The 21,133-nt window shown below is 42.1% G+C and overlaps 1 protein-coding gene across 2 annotated transcripts; it reads right to left on the bottom strand.

The window, feature by feature from the left end:
• Positions 1–1,256: 1,256 nt before the first annotated feature.
• LOC113134033 (TSC22 domain family protein 2-like) lies at positions 1,257–20,378 on the bottom strand. Of its 2 annotated transcripts, XM_026313223.1 has the most exons (4): positions 17,896–20,378; positions 11,604–11,678; positions 4,936–4,987; positions 1,257–3,160 (listed from the first exon to the last, which is right to left on the bottom strand). In XM_026313223.1, exons 1-4 carry the CDS (start codon positions 19,719–19,721, stop codon positions 2,801–2,803), a joined length of 2,313 nt encoding a protein of 770 aa, XP_026169008.1. In that variant the 5' UTR covers positions 19,722–20,378; the 3' UTR covers positions 1,257–2,800. The 2 variants fall into 2 exon arrangements, with proteins under 2 accessions (XP_026169008.1, XP_026169009.1); XM_026313224.1 differs by lacking the exon at positions 11,604–11,678.
• Between the last annotated feature and the right edge of the window lie 755 nt (positions 20,379–21,133).

The raw sequence follows: 21,133 nt of genomic DNA, 5'->3' as shown, positions 1-21,133 counted from the left end.
CTGGCTGGGTCACTCTAGGACATTGAGTTGTCACTCTTGTGTTGTCTTGGCTGTGTGCTTAGGGTTATTGTCATGTTGGAAGGTGAACCTTCAGCCCAGTCTGGGGTCCTGAGAGCTGGGTTTTCATTGAGGATGTACTTTGCTCCATTCAGCTTTCCCTCAACCCTGACCAGTCTCCCAGTCCCTGCTGCTGAAAAACACCCCCACAGCCTGATGCTGGCACCACCGTGCTTCACTGTTGGGATGGTATTGGGCAGCTGATAAAAGGTGCCTGGTTTCCTCCAGACATAACGCTTTTTTTTTTTTTTTTGCAAACTCCAAGCAGCTTTCATGTGTTTTGCACTGAGGAGAAGCTTCTGTCTAGTCACTCTGCCATAAAGCCCAGATCAGTGGAGGATGCAATGATGGTTGTCCTTCTGAACTTTGTCCCATCTCCACACAGGATCTCTGGAGCTCAGTCAAAGTGACCATCGGGTTCTTGGCCACCGCTCTTATTAACGCTCTTCTTCCACAACTGCTCAGTTTGGCTGAGCGACCAGCTCTTGGAAGAGTCCTGGTTATGCCAAACTTCTTCCATTTCAGTATTATGGAGGCCACTTTGCTCTTGGGAACCTTCAGTGCAGTAGAACTTTTTGTAGCCTTCCCCAGATCTGTGCCTATCAACAATCCTGTCTCTGAGCTCTACAGGCAGCTCCTTTGACCTCATGGCTTGGTGTTTACTCTGATATGCATTGCCAGCTGTGAGGCCTTCTATAGAGGTGGACTTCAATCAACGTGTAAAAACATTTTGGGAGGCACCTGAGCTAATTTTCATGCTAATTTGATGCAAAAGGTTTGAATACTTATGGAAATTTGATATTTCAGTTTTTCCTTAATAAATTGCTCTTTCACTTTGTCATTAGTGAATCTGTACCAAGTGCAGATTGAGGAAAAGACTTAATTTAAACAGTTGTATCAGGCTGCAACATAACAAAATGAAAAAAGCAAAGGGGGCCTGAATACTTTCAGAATACACTATATGTGAAGCACTTTGTTCAGACACATTCTTTGCATCTCTATCATTGTATCCTGATGTGGGTGTAAATAGTAAATAGTAGGAAGTGTTTACATTCAAATTCAGTGCTTCACTAAGAGCAATCAGAGCTTGGGGCATATTTCAGGTAGTTTCTCCATGAAGAGTAAATATTGGTGATATTTTCCAATTTACTGTAGAAAGAAACTGTGGAATTTGTAACAAAAGCAATTAACAATTTGGAATCTGAATATTGCTTTTATTTAAATACATTAAAATTTGCAATGTAACAAAACTATTGGCATATGAAATTCAAACACCATTTTAATGAACAAAACATGGCTCACTTCATTTTATGACTAGTGTCAGTAACACTAGGTTATTTTTCTTTCTGCTCTGCATCATTTTACCCATTTACACTGTTCACAGACTATCTTACAATAAGAGTGCTGAATAAAAATGAGGTAAGAAAGTGGTTTGAAGATTACAGATCAGAACATGCAGAACAGCAACAAAATATTTTGTGAAGGAGGAAGTAACAAAAAAAAAAAAGTGTGCATTTAAAAATAATTGATTTACACAGCTTTGCATCTTTGGTTACAAAGTAGGTTGAATGATTTCACAGCTTTTCCCTCTGCCCCCTTCAAGAAAGACAAAAACAATTGGGGGGGAAAAAAAAAAAAAAAAAAAAAAAAATCAACGTGTGGAGGGGGTTATGGCAGTACTATTTCACCTTTAGATAGACTACCAACAGAACTGAGTCTTCATTAACAGCCCTGTGCAGCTTCAGGTTAAGACCGGATAAGCACAGGCAAAGAATCACCCATCAAGGATTTTAATACTTTATACTACACAAAAATGGACATTCATACTGGATTTTGACATGAGCTATAAATTGGCAACTGCAGCATAAAATTTTAGTGTTAAACAGTTGTCAGAGTTTTTTTTCCTCCATTTTTAACTAATATAAAGCATTGCCCCTGGGAAGTGTGGCCAATCTGTTGAAACACTGAAAAAGAAATGAGATGGGGGGGGGGGGAATCAAAGGGCTACTGTTTATAAATTGTTAATTTATGAAAATAGCAGCCCTATAATAAATAAACACTTGACAGTAGAACTCAATGGACTGATTCAAGGGTTGAATTGATTGTAAATGTAACTGCAGCGGTGTTATGCTCCAAAGAACAGACTCCCCCACTTCTTACTTCAAATCATGAAAGAGCAAAGCTAAAAATAACCCTTTACATATTCTATCTCATTTAAAAAAATAATTGCTCTCTTTTTGACAATCACATTACACCTTTTCCCGTATGGGAGGTGAACCCCTACTTTCCAAAGCCACAGTCTGAGCAGGTTTCAGGTCAGGTCGCAGGCTGGTCTGGCTTGGGCCTGGTCCAAGAAAGGACCGCAAGGTTGGAGCCAACAGGTCAACCAACGCAGGAACACGACCAAGGTGGAAAAAAATAGCAACACCCCAACCTTCCCCGATACTGTCTCCAAACACACACTTTCGTTCACAGTCTCTCTCTGTCTGTCTCTTGATGATTGCATTAACACTGGAAAGGCCCACAGTACAGAGCATACACACATTCCAACACCAATTCAGTCACACTTCCTAACTCATCCTGACACACACACACACACACACATACAACCCCAAGCACTGCACTTCGTGGTCAAGCTGGTGGCTAAGAAGACAAACATTTTATTTTTAAATTCACATACACTAATTGTATTAAGTTGTAGAGAAGATTCTCCCCACCCAATGCAAAGCAGGGCAGTTGCACTTCAAGCAGAGGTGACACTGGGTTGCAGTTGTTGGCCAGGGTCAAGCTGAGGCTGAGTCTGGAGCTGCTGGGGTTTGGGGAGGTGCTGCAGCTGGGGGTGTGACTGGAGCTGAGGCTGAACTTGAAGCGGGGGCTGGGCCTGTTGCTGCGGCTGGTTGAGTCCTTGTTGGGGAGGCACGGCGCCAGAGCTGGCAGCCGACTGGGTGGACAGCTGAGACAGCTGCTCACTGTTGGCCAGAGATTTCAACACGGCGTTCTCCCTCTCCAGCACAGAGTTCCTCTCATACAACTCCTTGATCTGCTCCTTTAAGACCTCCACCTCTTCCCGCACTGCATACATCAGATGGCTTTTCACCAGGTCCTGCAGGAAAGTAGAGCATGAAATGAAATGTGCCACTGGGTCAAAAACATGTTAGATCTAACCAGTGAACCTTGTAGTGTTTACTGGTTGTAGGGCTAGTTAGATTATTATCTGACAGCATTTCATTTTAATAGGCACCTACAAACCCTACAAAAGACACTTGCACCAATACACACTCGTGGTATCAGGCAGAATTTATAGTCAAGAACAGCGAGTTTATCTACGAGTAAAAACAAAGCAGGCCACTTTATACAGCTCAACATGATGTATTTTAAAAACAGTGAACAAGCTTAACCCCCCCCAGAACCAATCCCTTCCCAGGGTCTATGGGTCAGTTTTGTGGCACTTAGATTATTTACAAGAGTTCCCTTTCACTCAAGATTCCTGTTTCCATTTAAAAAAAAAAAAAAAAAAAAAAAATTTTCTCCAATAGTTGCCTCCCAGGAAGGAATAGTACTACTGGCAGGTTAACAGTGTGGTTCGATAAGTGGTGGATGATCCAGGTAAACTGAAAAAACTAAATTATTCTGGGATATGAGGACTTGGTAGGTGGTAGCCTGGTAGAAATGCTGGCAGTGCAGGTCCTGTTGGACTCTCCTTATTTGGTCATTGGAGATGGGCAGATTCTTTCATCCCTCCCTATTGACAGACAGCAGGCAGCTGATAGGTAGGTTGACAGGTAGATAGACGTTCAGGATGTACCAGTGGTTCTAGCCAGACATACAAAGGAACCTCTGAACTGCCTTCAGGTTAGTTAGTACAGGTAAATTCTCTAAAGCATTCCTTTTGTTTGGATCTGCCTGAATAGCAGCAGTGGAGACAACATGACCACAGCACCTGAAGGAGCGTTGGAAGAAGTTACATTTTTTCATGTTGACTGTCTCCGTTGCCTCACTGGGCTTTTGGACAAACAGCCTGAAGGTCACAGAAGTACTCAGCCAAGATGGTGAGTAGCTGATGATGAAATCAAGAAAGAAAAAACAGATGTTGCCCTTCAGTTCTCCCAGGGTCATCTCCATTAGCCTCTGAAAAGTTGCTAGTGCATTTCTTAGGCCAAAGAGCAAGACTTTAAACTGACAAACCAAAAGAACAGTATATGTAACTCAGGTTTTATGTCATTTACGCAAAAACTTGGCTTCCCATCTTTTTTACTGATGAGAACCATAAGAGATATTCAGGCAAAGATTAGAGCTCATTAACATCAGCTGCCAACATTTACTCCATTAGCTCCATATAGGAAATGCAATGAGGTTCGGGGATCAATCGGAGAGTAAAAGATGGTTGTTGTGGGCCCCAAAGCCAGGATGGCAGTCTGCTCCCTGGCAGATTAACAACTTGGAGGGAGGCATGGTTAATCATCCAGGTAAAGTAACAAATAATGTATGTTAAGATCATTGCCAGGGCTCTGCACGCTCACAGCAAACAGGGAGAGAACCTACGCCATATTGTTTTGAAGCCTCCACATAGTTATTCCTTGCTGCATGGGAAGCTTGCATGTCATGTAACACTGTATTGAGTAAGTGTTTATGCCTAAAGACAGAACAGAAATTCCAACACAAAGACCATGTAGTTCATAACAACACAAGAGATGTAGGAGCTATTTCAGAGAATATTAAAAAAGTCAATAAAAAGTGACTTCACTTCAGGAAATATACATAATACAGTACACGTGTATTGATGCTGTTCCCAGAATATTTACTTCATACACTTTAAATAAAAAAGTGTGAAAATTTAATTCACAGAAGCATACAATGAATGATAAATAGATTACTCACCATGGCCTGTTCAATTTTATTATCTATGGCAACAACATTGGCTCCAGAGGCACTGTAAAGAAAAAAGAAGAGGGAGATTGAGTATTGGTACAATCAATTTTCAGGATTCTTAACTTCCTCTGTCATTTTTCTGCTTCCAGCAAATTTTGTCTGCTTTCTTGTATTTTCCCAAAAGACAAAAATACTGGAAAACAAGACTTCACTGGAAACACACAAAACTAAAATAAAAACCTAAAATCTAGGAAAAACAAGGAAGACATTGGTGTTCAATTAGTCAAACCAGCCACCATCAGCTCACCACAGAAATGTAGGACAGATCATATTAAATGACCTGTCACCACTCTTGGTCATACACCAAGTACATTATAACTCCAATCTAGGTCAGGTCAGTGAGTTTATAGGAGAAACTAGAAGAGACTGGCTGCAGGCAACACAACTGATCCAAATAAGTGCAAATAAAGCAGCATTTTGTGAAAGTGACATATTTAATATAGGTGTGGTAAGATCTCCAAAGGCAAACTGCCAGCAACGTGCAGAAATCACATATTCTCAGACTATATGGAAACTATGATGACCCCATTTCGTTTCTCAGACTCCTTAAACCCATCACGAATTAGATGCATTTCCGACACACTTTCCAGACGCAGTAACAGATGCGGGAAGGCTACATACGGAGTGGAGCAGCAGCTGTCTGTTATTGCTTGTGGCGTGTCCTGTAGGAGAGCAACAGGTCCCAGAGGCAGCATGGTGCCTTGCAGGAAAACGTGCATGGCATAGTGCTGACAGCTGCTGGACGTACAACAGGTCGGCAAACAGAAGGCCACTGAAGTGCCCCAGAAGCTGTTTAGTGGGTTAGCTGTGACCACATTTAGGATAATGAAACATGAACTGACAGAGAGGTCAGAGAGACTAGCGAACGCCGAAGAAACACCTCGGATTGATTTTTTCCTGGCTCTGCCCATTTCATAGTAACTGTAATACTATGTAATATTCTCAGCAGCCTCATAATGAAATGCAACACAAATGGGTCCGAATTCTTAAATGCCTGTCACTCTGAAAAAAGCATGGTGTATGAAACCTCAATGACCTATTCATATATCTGTGTTACTAATAAACAACCTCTTATTTGCATATTTTTTACTGGTTTCATTCATTTGATTAAATTAATATTTTCTTGGTATAAGCCAACATATTTTGTGGCCAGCTGAACTGCATAAATTAAATGAACTGAAGAAAAACCTTTATAAATAAAATGCCACCATGTGGTAGAAAGGTAGACACCAGGTTGACTAGAGAATACCCCTGAGGACAAAATGTTTTGTTTGCTCCACATCATGCAGTTTATGTGTGAGGCCTGTGGAAGCACTCAGTTGATTGCTATCAGCAGGCTGTGCTGGGGCAAGAATGTCCCCCATACCTCCGCTGCCACAGGACTCTGTCACTCACACCCTCTGACCTGCACTACGGCCTTTGATCTTTACCAGATACGGCAAGGTCCAACAGAAGCTACATGCAAGGACATCAGACAATGAACAACATGAACATAAAGTAATAAATTACAAACAAGAATGCACATTTCAGCAGTCAGTACTCACTCATTAGTATCTTTTGTGCCCTGGGGGACCACATTACGTGACCCCCCAACGAGGGGTTACATAACCAAGTGCTGTTGGTTAAAAAAAAAAAAAAACATAAAAAATAAAAACTTGACTTCACCCAGTTCCAAATGTGTGTTTAATTTAGACAAGGCGTCACACAGGCCCCTCTATAGTTTTCCTCCCTAACAGGAGTTTTCAATAGGCTTGTGCCCAGGGGAATCTTTCACTCTGTAAAGTACAGACGCTGAACAGAGTCTGTGGGCTACACCCTCGTTGCTCCACCAGAGGCTCCAGACAGTACAGGAGACAAATACATGCTTCTGCCAACAACAGACTCCTAAGACCGTGTGCACAATATGTCACATGAACAGTGTACATTCCCAGCCCAGTATTTGCCTACTTAAAAAATGTCATACAATGACAACACAGTAAATCCTGCTTCTTCTAAAATGGCTAGGTACGAACACTTTCTGGACGTACCGTCGTATGTGCCTATCCGTGAAAGAAAAAAAAAAAAAAAAAAAAAAAAACACGTATGAGCAAAGGTACTGTACCTATAAAAACCTTGCTGCTCATCAAAACTTTCATTGGACTTTAAACAAATAACATATTTTCTGTTTTTGCAGATTATTTTTTTGTCAACTGCACAAATGACTGTTTCATCTCCTTGTCATGTTGTCTTGAAAATGATATTGTGGATACGAAGCCTTTTCTCTTGAGGTTTTCCTCCAGTGGCTGCAGTGGGGGAAAGAGTGAGATGGGAACAAAGGAACAGAAAAACTCAAAAACCCCTACTTGTAACGTCAGTGGGACATGTGGCCGGCTAGTGATGGGTTTGTATCTATGGAGACTGGTAAACATCAACAATACAATAATAGTACTCAAAGTGAGATAGATTTTCAGAGTGTATGAAGTGAAGACATAGATGACAGCTCTGCTTCCTGGAGTTGAAGTGGGTAAGATGATTTTTTGTTGGGAAACAGCAGTTGAGCTGACTATCTTCAGCTGTCAATGTACTAGTTACACTGAAGCAAGCACGATCACCAATCAAGTCAAAGCCATATTAGGTCACCATCTGATACTCCAAGTAGAACTTCCAGAAACAACTGGCACTGGAGGGGGGATTTTGGAAACTACAGCATGAATGGATGAATAGGGTTTTGGAGCTCAGTAGAGCGCTGCCGCCTGGTTCAAGCACTGCTCCTCGCTCCTGATACACATGATCTTGTTTAAGCCTCTAGATCTCAGGTCAAAGCCAAGAACTTGTATGAGTGCGAGACTTTAAAACCAATTTTACTGAATGAATGGTAAAGACACTGCCTCTATTTGCCCAGCTTTGGTAAGCAAATGGTATATAACTACTGCGCCTGCAGGCCTAAGGACTGGGCTGTGATGAAACTGAATGCTAATGAGAGTCTGAAAATACTGTGTCACTGACTACGCAACCAGCACCTCTGTAAACTTCAGCTTCTACAGTAACACAAGTGACATTTATAAGCTCTGGGTAGAGTTTGGTGTTTCCCTTACACTGTTAACTGTAAAATAGGAATGTCAATAAAAAGTCCATTAGAGTTTAAAACGCTCGGACTCACAAAGTGTGGGCAAGTATAGCAGTGATGGTGAGTAACTCATCTGAGCATCGAATAGCTGTCATTCCTTGCCTCTGGCAGAACTGCTGGCATATTTAAGAGCACCATGTTTCCTTCAGCAGCACAGTAAAAATAAACCTAAGTCAATTTCCTTTGGTCTTGAGACATAAAACAAGTTCAGAGCTTAAGTGGCAAGATCATATACTCAAAGACAATAAGTTCACAAGTCAATCTTTACTAGACGCATACATACCTCTAAATGTAAAGTACAAATTGTCATCTTTATCAATCTAGACCTAATTTTTACATCTGCTTGCTTGAGATGCAGACATACAGTAAAATTAACACCAGAAGTATACAGTGCGGATCTCAAATGACCATATACCTAGCTTCATTTTTGACTTGACAAATTCCACTGCCAATATCACATTACATTTCACAGCTATGCATGTAGAAAAACATCAGCTATCAGTCAGCAGTGAATAAAATGAAGTCATGCTAAAATTACAACCATCAAGGCTCTCTGTGAATGACTATTTAAACATTCAAGGCTTTTCTAATTATTGTCAATCTATGGATGAGTTTCAATAACGCCTTAAGGAACGTAAGTGTGGATGCTGAGTACCAGCCTCTGCCAACTGTTTGCTTATTTAACTTAGCCTTAAGAATGAAAATAAGGGGAGATCCTAGCTCTGTCTAAAGACCAAATATATTGACACTCTAAAGCTTAAACAGCCAATATGTCATCTGTTTAATCTGTACAAAAACCAGAGTGAAAGAATTATAATTCCTGTTTATTGCAGAGGTTTTTGTATCAGGCTATTTCTTGCCTGCATGCGGTAACTTCTATAGTATAGACAACTGGCAAAAAGTATAGTAATGAACTTACTCTGTATTTTACCTATTTTCAAATTTAGTTAATTATAGCACTTTCTAAGATCACCTGGGAGATGTAGATGGATTTACATAATATTTGTAGGAATTCAGACAAGTATGATATGTATCTAGTACTGTACCTTCAGTGCTTGAAACCCTAAATATCAACAAATACATGTACATTTTTGTATAGTTAAATGCTGTTGAATGACTCATTATTTCAATATAGTGCCTTCTAAACAGCTACGTTTTGGTAAAGACTGTATTTTTGTCAAAATGTCAACATATTTTACTTTCACATCCTCTTCTATGAACAGGCCTCAGACAGGGCTCTAAATAAACCTGAACAAAACGGGCATAAAGGGCCAACACCAAAGGACATGGCCAATATCTATCTATTCTTAAATAAAACCCTGGTTATGAACAGTAAGTGTATCCACAGCACCACTTAAAACAAAGTAGTACAGGAATCATGATGGTGTTGAGAGTGGAACTTGTCTTGAATTGTGCAAATGATGCTAGCAAAGCACAGACTGAACAGATGTAAAATACTTTGTGTCTTGAAGTAACAAGTCTACTGGACATCATAGTTATCGTATTTGATACCTGTTAGCAGCAGAAAAGGGACTGAAGTGCGTGGATGTGTGCACTTCCTCGGTGGCTGCTGATGGTGCATCAGCTCTATATTTCTCTAAAAACAGTTTCATTTCCTGTCACTCAGATATGGTTTCATGTACTTCCCTTTTCATTTTTGTAAAAGGCCTCATAAATATAAGGTACTCACTCACTAAATAGGGACGTGGTTTTTAATGTCAGTATATGTCAGCTGAAGTCCACATACTGCACTGTTATTTAATCAATGTAATAATTATATGTTCAATTTAAAATGTAACTGTGAGCAAAGGTCATTTGATAGGACCAGTGGCTCAATGGAGAGAGTGCTGCACTGAGCCCTGACTCAGCTTGTTGTTTTAGGTTTCAAACAGCATGCCTGCACTCCTCAACCTTTTTCTTAAAGTAACTGCTGTTTCTGAGACATCACTGCAGTCTACTATTAAAAGCAACAAGAGCAGTAAGATGAGCAGTGACGTTGTAAACACAGTTTTAGCCCGTTAAGGTAACATTTCTACTTAAATGTGTCATTTGTACTTTAAATGCACTTAAGTTTTACTATTCAAAGGAACATTAGCATAAGCATCCAGAGATGTCTTTTTATTTTTTCCCCCCACACAGATCTTTCTAAACTACCATGTTTGACATTTCTATACTGCAAATGTTTAGTAATTATTCCGCAACATATTTCACTGTTTCACTTAAAAATGGGCCGATCAAGATTTTTTCAGTTCCAATCTGATTCAATCCACAACTGCCAATACTGATTCCAATACAAGAGTTCTTTGTAATTTAATTTTATCACTATTGTTGTTGATATTGTGCTTAAGGTATCATGAGGCTGAAATAAACAACACACTACTACTTACAGAAGTATTGCATTCTGCACTAATATCTTCAATCTAACTGCGCTGCCAACGCTAATGACGCGTGGTTGAATTGTTTGGCTATAACAGTCTCTGAAATGTGTTTTCGAGATACCAGATTGTAACTGGCCTCTAAGTGCTCCAATGGGAGGCTGAAAATTTTTCCAGTACAGGCAATGGTTGATTATCAAGTATAATGAAGTCAAGCAGCTTCTGGAATCCCTTTAGCTAGCCTTTGGGCTGACTGCTATACATTAATTGCGTTTCTGGAAAGCTTCAGCGAGAGTCTGTTTCTTTGGTGTTGGTTAGCATGACCTCCTGGTACTTTTTCACGAGAAACCTCGGCAGGTACTTAAGTAATTGGTTGTAATATTATTGTACGACTGTACCTCCACCCCTCGGCATGCTGGCTTCACACACACTTTACAACTAGCTGTAGCTCTCATGCTTGTTACCTCAAGAACCTTCTGCTCCAAATACAAGCAAATAACATTTTAGTCATCAACAGCTAATGTTATTTACTCACTCGCAGTTCCCTGGAGTTTTATGGTAAATAGAGTCTGGATCAGTGACACAACTCAGGTTAGGTTAGGTCACGGTGAGTTCATGGTCCTGTTCAAGCTGCGGACTGGAAAATGGATCAATAAGTGGATCAGCCCTGTCTGTCCAATATCAGATGAGCAAATGATGTCAATAATCGGACCAATATAAGATCAGATCAGGGCCATCTCCAGTTTGACTGTCTGACCACTTGTGTTGCTTGCCATATTTGACTGTTCTATTGCTTGTTGCTGTACGTACCCCAATGACAGATCTCAGCAACTAAGCTGTTAGAGATGGGCCAAACCAATGAGAGAACACTCAAGCAGTAGTCAAGGCAGAAATTTTAGGTGACACAGACAACATATACTGTTATAGAAAGAGAAAGTATCAGAGAAGGCACCAGAGAGAGGGACAGAGTATAACAGGCAGAGATGTTGACATCTCTATTAGCCAATCAGGTGCTTGCTGCCAGGCTTTGCTTCCGATCTCAACCCATGCACGTAGAGAAAGCAAAGCTCGCTGCTACAGAGCACTGCACAGACATTATTACACTTGGTCCAGCGCAGTCCAATACAGTACTGTACCTATCACTGTTAGCCTTTGGGTCTCTTAGTCTGCTGCCAGACTGGAAGGCCTGGTAGAAAGCCTTTGAGGGGTTCCTGCGTCAACCACATTCAGGAGAAGAGAGAAGAGACAAGAGACACAGAAGAGTTCAAAAAGTGAAAGCAGACAGTTCTGATTCCTAGAAATGTTTTTTTATAAAAATTTTATTCCCTTTAGAAAAAAAATGTAGCTTGTAATGTGTGACAGAACAAAAGACTCTTCGCTTTCTCAAAACCATATGGAACATCGAAGCAGAGTGGAGCAAACAGCCTGCGGAAAGGGAGTCTCGACTTAAACATGGAATTTTTCAATGTGTTTTATTCATTTTAAGGGCGTGCCACCAACCATTCACCTACAGTATGTTGGTCATTGCTCAACACGCTGTCTGAAAATAGTAGTAGTTTATTAAGAGTTAAAGCTAAAAGGTGTTAACTATGGTGATTGCAAATGCAAACTACCACGTGGTTCAAATGTAGTCACACTACACAGCCTAACATCGCCCCCTGTATTCCTGGTAATTAGCTATAAGTACACTGTGTTCTACACCCGGGGACATATGTCGGGAAGAGCAAAAGAAATCCCTACTGTGGCCCCTATATACATGCGTGTGTACACACACACACACACACGCACACACACACGCACGCACGCACACACGCTTCAAAACTAACTTCTCTTTTTTCAACACTGACAAAACTGTAAATACACACATAGGAGCAAGCCAAGGCACATACTGCACAGGGAAATGAAGAGTTGATTTACAGCATGTGTGTGAATATTATAGCAGGCTTTTCCTAGAAATCTCTGGCACACACTTCCTTTGTCACATTACCTCATGACCAAACACTCTCACAAGCCCCCTCCTATGCCTCCTGCTTAATTTTACTTTGCAGGCAAAAGTGCAAGAAAAACCTCCAGGCACACACACGTGTAGGGAGCCCACACTTCCACAGAACACCTTTTTTTTTTTTTTTTTTAGTAAGGCGAAAACTCAGAGCTTTGTACTCGCTGGCTATGGGCTGCAATCGTTGAGGTCAGATGAGTTAGAATCCAGAAACTTCTTTATGAATGAGGTAAGAACTCGAGGACTTGTCATTCCCTGTTCTCAAGCAGCAAACACCCAGCTCTCAATGGCTCTCTTTGTATGTATAAAATGTAACATGTCAATATCCATTTCTGAAAGCCCTTCTTTGTGAACCAACTAGTCCATGGGTTCAGCATTGGTGAAAAGTGCAATCTCCCACAAAAAGCATGGTGTGAGGAAGGCAACATATAACCTGATACAAGAAATAAACATCGCTTTCCAAAACCCTCTCTAAGCACTAAAGCTAACCTGACAGAAAAACGATAGAAAAAAAACATATGACAAAAATAACCTTTTGGTGCATTCTTGCTGGTTGATGTCACACATCTAACCAGAGCATGACAAGCTTTTTTTTCCCCCTTTAGTGTGCCTGCAGAGAAAACCAATGACCATGTCAAAGGCTCAGTTTCAAGGTGTTGGACCTCATAATAACCTTGCTAACTCATTAAGCACATGGAAATCCACAGCAGCCTTAAGTGATTAGCAAATAGGAGCTGGGTGAAAAGGCATTGATGAAAAGGAAGAACAAGTAAAAGTGCAAAAATAGATACTAGAAGAAAACAAAGAGGAACACACTGTTTTGACACCTCTTATTTTCAGATTGTTATTTCTCTATGGTGCTGCGAAGGCGTCATGGCAGGTGCCACCAAAATTTCCACCAGAGCAGACACTTAAATACAGGTTGAGGCCATGGAAGCTGAAAAACTACCATGTGACAAGCCCCAGTACAGTGAATGGTCAACTTGTCTTTTCTCTACCACATTTCCAGGAATGGACACTCCCATAGACATAGACACTCCCATTCTACTCTTATGCGGTAAAAGACTTAGCCAAGTTGCTTGAGTGTGTCAGGGTACAGGAAAAAGGGTTAACTAATGTGAAGGGAAGGAGCAGAGGATAAAAGATGGTAATGAAAGCTTTCACTGTTGGTGCTCATGAGGCTTCAGGTTCTCAGCACCATCCATCCATTTGCCAGAGAGCAAAGTAGGTCAAAACTATTTAGACTTCAGCTTCCCTGTGGGAATTTCTTTCAGCAGGTTTTGGGTTGTAGAAGACAGAGACTGAGTACAGGGAACGCAGTGCTACCGTGCAATTACAGCAATGGTCGCTGAAGGAGAGTGAGACCGTGGATTCGTGGATTCTAGCGTTCGAAGTTCCTAGGCCATTGCTCCAAAAAGTCCCATCTTCCAGCATACTAACGGTGCTTCCAAGACATTTGAGAGTGGAAACACAAGCTGTATTATTGTGTACATAATGCATTTGGTCGACAAGCAGACACTGTTTGTACTACCAAATATTAAGAACAGGAATTTTCCTATATGAAAAGTAAACTACAGTTACACTGAGAGATGATGAAAGAAACTAGGTAAACAAGCCAGAACAGAGAAAAGTGAAATGAAAACCTGAGTCACCAAATTTTTTATTGCAAACACTATAGTACAACACTTACTAGCCAGATGAAAAGTGAGTCTAGGTAATCAAAGTCACATAAATGCCACTTTCCATGACTTGAATAACAAGTATATTCTCAACTAAGCCACACATCCTCAGTTAAACCTTGGACTAAGTTGATGAGATTGTTCTGCTTGACAAAGGAGGGCTTTCCATACCTGGGATGGAGGTGACGACTGAAGCACAGCCTAAATACAGACTTGTAGCGTCAGTCCAAGTAGAACAATGGATCTTTCTTTTGAAAATGGCTTTAGGGTGGAGGATAAGTTTACCAAGTATGAACAACTTGCCCAATGTATAGAAATGCACACCATGCACAGTAAATGCAGTCAAGGGTATGTATTGTTCCGTAACCTGTTGCTGCTCAAAAAGCAAAGTAATGCAGCTATTAACTGCACCCAGCAGATTTAGAACTGGGCTTACTACTGAGGAGAAAGGTATTAACAAAAAATGTGTGTGGACCTCTGTGAGGCACTGTGGATAAAATGTGCCCATCAAATGTCATATGATATGAGCAGAGAGCCCGAGCGTGGAAGTGTGTTATGAACTAAGGAATATTAAATGAATAAAGGGTGGAGAGCAGTGTGCGGGAGTCGGACTGAAAACAGGATACAGCAGTAAACCAGAGGTCACAGAGGGTAGGAAAGACCCTGTACATGTCACCTCTTTGACTCATATACCCACACTCTTCCACCATGAATAAGCTATGAATGCACTGTCCTCAGTGAGCAGCCCTCACGACCAACACAGACCCTTGCGCACACATACATAGGTGCACGCCAAACCAACCCACCCCCTTTTAAAGACACACCCCACATCCACCCACACAGAGACAGTCTCTCAATTCACATTGGCAGTAACTGCTCCAATACATTGAAGCCCTGGACTCCCCTCCCCTCTGCTACCCTCTAAGGAGTTTGATTTTACATAAGCTCGTATTATGTGAGTACAATAAACCATGCCTCTCTAGCGTGAGCTCAATTACACACAGACTACAGATGCAATACATCCATGCAAATGATCCTGCAAAACAGAAGCTACTCCTCTGCGAGTACAAAGAAATGATGATAGTTCACTAATGTTATTTTATGCCTTCATTTGTTGAAGGCTTCTGGGAAACATTAAGATGACCATATCATATTCTAAGTATGGGAACAACATCTTCAATCTGCAACCTATATCTCGTTGCTTTGCTTTAAGCACTTGCAAGTTAAACTACACAGTGGCAAGTTAGGGACAAACATTAGGGCCAACAAAAGGCAGCCTGTGTAAAATCTACAGCCTCCTTAAACATGCAGTTATTACTGTGCGTACGTGTGTGCATATACTATCTTCACATGTTGTACAGATTGTATAAACCAGCCCATTTGAGGAAACAGGCTGCAGGTTTCACTCTGCAGCTTCCTCCACCTCTTCTGAGCATACCACAGTTGCTGTTGCAAAGGAATATCATTCAGCACTTTATCTGTACATGAGCAACTGTCATGCCTTGTCAATAGTGAGGGAAGTCGGAAGAGGTACAAAGCATCAGTCATAGCAGTTAGCTAGGGCTCTAAAGTACTTCAGAGGGAGTGTATAAAGGGTAGTTAAGCCTATGCTGTACTGCAGAAGAAAAAGCAACAACAAACAGTTGGTTGACACACCCCACTGTCACATTTCTTATCGGCAGAACAGGGACACAGTGGAAAGACTACTGCTCAATGTCTGATAGTGCTTGGCTCTCGTAAGAGACCCCTGCCCTTATCAGCCTGGGAGCTGGGTCTTCTCTCAAACAATGCATAGGCAGTCCAAAAAACACACTGCCTAAAGTCAGCTCCATTATCAACAAAATAAATATGTTTTTGAATGAGACAACCGACATAAATAAGTATCTTAAGTAAATTGGCCATTAAGCTTTTAGATTGTGTGAGAGCAAGCAATTTTAAAAAGGTTTCAATTTTGTGCACCACATAGTACAATTAAACTTGTATATACTTCCTGAAGAAACACTTTTAAAAGAAAAAACTATTCTTCCATAGTATAAGTCAAAGGGTTTCAAACTGAAAGCCAGGCCTATTGATGGGGGTGTGGGAAGAAACATGAAACAAAGATACTGTGCGCACATAATTAAAACAACAGGATTTTAGTTATTGCATTTGGCCTGTTGATTTGACCCATTTTTAACACTGTCAACAGCTGTAACACATGGCATATAAAGGCAATAAAGCTATTTAAAAACCATTAGCACCTGAATGCTGCAATATGTGTCAGAAAACTGTATTCTTTCACAGTCAAATCTGAACACAGTTATGACATTTTCAGATTAATATGAAGAAATATCATACATCTACTTAAAATCACAGAGAATTTCAGTATTAGACTAATTCAGTGATAGTTCTCTGTACATCCATGTACACTGCATATAGGAACTGATAATAAATAATTAGGACTATGTTTAATGGCACTGATTTGCTAAAAGGATTTTTTTTTTTAAAAAAACAAGATGTTTTACAGACTACAGAACTGTAGATCTGAACCTTGGAGCATGATTATCCTCCAAACTACAATAAAGAATAACAGGATTGACAAAATGTATTGTACTATGGATATGGTGGGGGTCCACATTGATAAATGTAAGATTCCCAGATGAACACATGACAAACTGAAATACACTGTTTGACAGGTTTCCTCCACATTAGTAGTGGCAGTGCTCTGTACATCACACTATCATTTCCGCTCATGCGTGCACCTACTACAAGTGAAACACAGAGATGACAATCAGGAACTGAGAGAAAGATGACTTTGGAAAGGAAGCAAATGAATGTACACACACGTTTAATTCTTAAACATCTATCATGATGCTGTGGTTGATCCATGGATTCATTTGTAAATTTAGACAGTCTTTGCATTTAAAAAGAATAATTAAGTAAGAGAATATCAACAATTAAGAGATAACTAGCTGCTATTTCAGCCAGCGCTCTAAAACCCTCTGTAAACACTCTGCTAGGGGAAGCCTGATAGGGTTGGGAGTGGAAACCATGAGATCACAAATGTGGCAACACAAAATCAAACACTCTCCATTATGTTTGTATTACAAAGTATTTTCCGGAGCAGGAACTAACTTATTAAAAGGTCAGGCATGCAGCACAGAGAGTGGCCAAAAAGAATCTGAGGCTAAGGGCTAGCTGAGCTATCCGTACACAGCACAGTAGCTACCAGCAACGCATCCTTGATGTTCACAGCTGAGGACATTACCTCAGATACTTTCCTGGAGAGTGATCACTAAAATGGGAGATAAAGGCTGGAGAAATAAACAATAAAATACTTCCACACACAAAACACACCCTTACACACGGTATTACATGAGTCATCCACACGTTCAACAAGTTGTTGCTGTGCTGGTGAAGCAATTATTGTTTTCACTCCACTTACTTTTTAAGTCCTAATAAAAAACAAGTTATTTCCCCTTCCTGTATTCTACATTTCTCCTCCTTCTCTATAGACCTCTGAAACTGAGGGGGAACCCTCTCTATCTGAAAACCTGGATCACCAACATTAAAAGTCATTGCCGTTCCTATGTTTTTATACTTTCTTAAGTCTGACCTGCCGACGTGCCAGTTGTGAGGAAATGGCCAAATATGTCAGCTTCTCCCCAAATCCACACCTTAATATGCACAGTTGTGCTTTACATCATCTGTATGTAATACTCAGCAGGGATGAATGACAACACTTAACATTAAGATCTAGAAACATGTTACCTGTCCTCCTCCCCGTCAACACCTAGGTGGATTCCAAACAGGCTGTTGACAGTCGGAGTGGCGAGCTGCAGGCTCTCAGGCATCAAGGGCTTCACCGGTTCCTTCCCAGAAACAACAGGAGACTGTGTGTTGATGACACCCTCTGACTTCCTTCCACCACCACTGTCTACTGGTCCAAATCCAGTTGCTAGGAGGCCTTGTGCTCCCAAAACCACTGGAGTCTGGGGTATCTGACCTAGAGGCAAACTGGAGGTTGTCACATTTGGCATGGCTGCACTGGAGGCACTGGGCACAGCAGTGGGCACAGTGGTGGGCACACTGGAGCTCACTGCGATGGCAGGCACATTTTGTACACTGGAGGACGCAGGGTGGAGGCCGTGGGGTTGAGGATGTCCAGCGGCTGTATACTGACTCAAAGTCTGCTGTTGCTGCAGAGAGGATCCACTAACTAGCATGGAGCCTCCTACGCCTCCCATTCCTACAGCCTGTTGCTGCAAGAGGCCTGATTGTCCAGTAGGTACAGATCCGCCTGCTGCTCTGAGGACATCTCCAACCTGACTTGGCACAGAAGCTCCTCCAGGGGCTGGAGGCAAGACCGAAGTGGGAATTTGGCTGACAGGCTGCACCCCTGCAGAGAGGCTAGACACTGGGATGGGCTGGCCAATGGAAGGCCCAGGCTGCATGGACGCAGGTTGTTGCTGCTGATAGTACTCTGCCTGGTTCTGCAGCAGTCCAGACAACTGTTGCTGCTGCTGAGGAGGGTAAACAATGGGCTGGGTAGGGTAAACAATGGACTGTGATGGAGGCGGCATGATGGGGGACTTCTGTATGTGGACACCAGACTGAGGCACACCGTTTTCTCCAACAGGCAACACACTATGGGGAACAGAAGGCTGAAGACCTCCCACTGCTGGCTGAGCTGGGACAGCTGTAGGCTTGCTGCTGGAGAACACACTCTGCGTGGTCGACCCACTAACACTCTGAGCGCTGTAGTTTTGATGATGGATTTGTTGCTGCTGCTGTGGTAGTGTCTCCACTGAATGCATGCAGGATGAAGAGAGAGATGTGTCCGCCATAGAGCCCAAGCCCTGAGCAGAGTATGTTGCCGGGGCAACCACAGAGCCACCGGTAAGCCCAATCCCACTGTCTCTGTCTGTAGCAAGGTCCAGTGTTGCACCGGAATGTCTAATGCTATCTACAGTCCTACTGACAACAGAGGCCTCAGAGTCTTTTTCATAAAACTCTGTACACGTCCATCTGCCTCTTCGAAACGGTTCTCCAGTACCATGATCAAGTTTAATGACCCTGAAGCGTGAGGTGCAAGTCACCGTTGAGGTGGTGGGAGGAGGCGCTGAACTGGTCAGTGCTGCAGTTTGGGATGTGTTTACTGACAAACTGACAGGTCCAGTACCCGATGCTGTAGCAGCCGGTTGCTGTATTGCCCCAGGCTGGTTGATAAGGGGCAAAGTGGCTGTAACACCAATCCCCGGAGGATGCTGACCACCTTGAGATGAGCCCTGCACTCCCACTTTGCCTGCCAGCACAGGATACTGACCGGGGTCAGGTATGTGTGGTGGTGACATGACAGTCACAGCGTCTTGCTCCCCCACATTATTCAGGGCTTCTTCAGATGAACTCCTGTCACACGCAGGCTCGTACTCAGCCCGTGACATGTCGTATATTTCCGATGACACGTCTTCAGTCCGTGACTCGTCTGGGTCGTCCAGACTCTCCGTGTCGTCGGTGACACCTGTAGCCGCCACCTGGGCCTGAGTCACACTCGTAATCTGAAAACAGCTCTTTTTCTTGGCCGGCATTTTCGACATAATGACAGCCTGTTTTCACGTATGGCGATGTGTATCCTCCGTCAAAAGGGACGAGCTGAGTGCAGCGTCTAAAGGCTTAGATCATATTAAACAGCACACTTGCATTTATTTTACCTACTTCAGCCTAGCTAACTGTAATCGAGAAGAATCTGCGCCATCCCCCTTCCTCTCTCGGTCTCCTGTTGCGTTTCATGAGCGCATAACGCAACGCCAACTCCGCGTCGTCCTGTCCAGCAATACGGCTTTACACACGGACAGCAGGAGCCAGTGCGGGGTTTCCAGGGCCTCAGCTACGCCTGGACCGACCTGCCAACGTTCCGGTTGTGCAGTTGTCAAGCGGTCGTTGTCGCAGACCGTGTAGTCCGGTTGCGGGAGCTACTATAGGCTGCGGAGGGCCCGCAGCCCTCCACTCACTGAGCTAGCTAGCAAGTCAAGCCAAGTGGCTGCTGCACACTCCCCCTACGTCGAAACAAGTATCTGTGAGACATCTTCCCAAAAACAGTCCCTTGTGCCCGCTCACTTCACCAGCTTAAAGTCGCTCGATGGCGACAGTCACTTCGAACCAAACTGCGGCCGAAGGAGTAAAACGCTGTAAAATGTGACGCTTTTAACCAAATGAGAGCCTCCACAGCTCCCTCCCTCACTGTCAGTCCTGACAAGATGGCTATGTTGTATGAAGCCGCGCTGCATCATGGGTAGACAGGCTGCGCAAGGATATTTACGTAAAGGACGTCTGAGAATACCGATCATGCTGCCTTCACGGCACCATCGGAAAATTGTAATGCACACGCAGACCATTCAAATAAAAACGACAAAGTGAAAAATGTCTGAGAGGCTGTCAGTCTTTCTACACCACCACCGACAGTAAGGATGTTTTCATCCAAACAAATCCAAATGTAGTGTCTTTTTATTCGTACTGGTAATTTAGTGTCTCTCTAGCTGAAAGAGCATGTCTGGATAAACCTGTTGCTGAGCCTTGAGGCAAAAAGGGCTGCTGGGAGTGCAGAAACAAAAGGTTGATTATTAGTTGACAAAAATACATTTCTAACAACATAATAATTGATTAATTGCTTCTATATAACTGTCAATTAAATAAATTAGATTTCAAAATAAGCAAATATAAAATGTAACACTGGTAAATTGCCACATGCATTATCTAACTTTGATTGTACTATTATCTGAAATCTTAAAGACTACAGGATAAATTGATTAGTCAAAAACATAAACAAAAGCTGTATTGACAATGGAAGCTTGCTCAGAGCAGTGGTTTTTTACACTTAATTTAATTGCTACATCATCCCAGATTTGATGTGTGGTCATTTCATTTAAGATGTTCATTTAGGAATATGCACCTTAGAGGTAGGAAATAAGTTGAAATAATAAAAGTATTTTTTGATTAGGGCACCCTTTCA

Source organism: Mastacembelus armatus, chromosome 17, assembly GCF_900324485.2.
Source record: "Mastacembelus armatus chromosome 17, fMasArm1.2, whole genome shotgun sequence".
Taxonomy (NCBI): domain Eukaryota; kingdom Metazoa; phylum Chordata; class Actinopteri; order Synbranchiformes; family Mastacembelidae; genus Mastacembelus; species Mastacembelus armatus.
The sequence above is the reverse complement of the archived record's forward strand: the minus strand, read 5'-3'. Positions and strand labels throughout refer to the sequence as shown.

What these genes read in the sequence shown, in the direction of transcription:
- LOC113134033 (XM_026313223.1), bottom strand. Translation starts at nt 19,721, where the DNA reads ATGTCGAAAATGCCGGCCAAGAAAAAGAGCTGTTTTCAGATTACGAGT. An exon ending in CCAAAGGCTAACAGTGATAG is followed by an intron (nt 4,988 to 11,603) that starts GTACAGTACTGT and finishes TTTTCTTTACAG; the next exon opens with TGCCTCTGGAGCCAATGTTG. An exon ending in ATAAAATTGAACAGGCCATG is followed by an intron (nt 3,161 to 4,935) that starts GTGAGTAATCTA and finishes ACTTTCCTGCAG; the next exon opens with GACCTGGTGAAAAGCCATCT.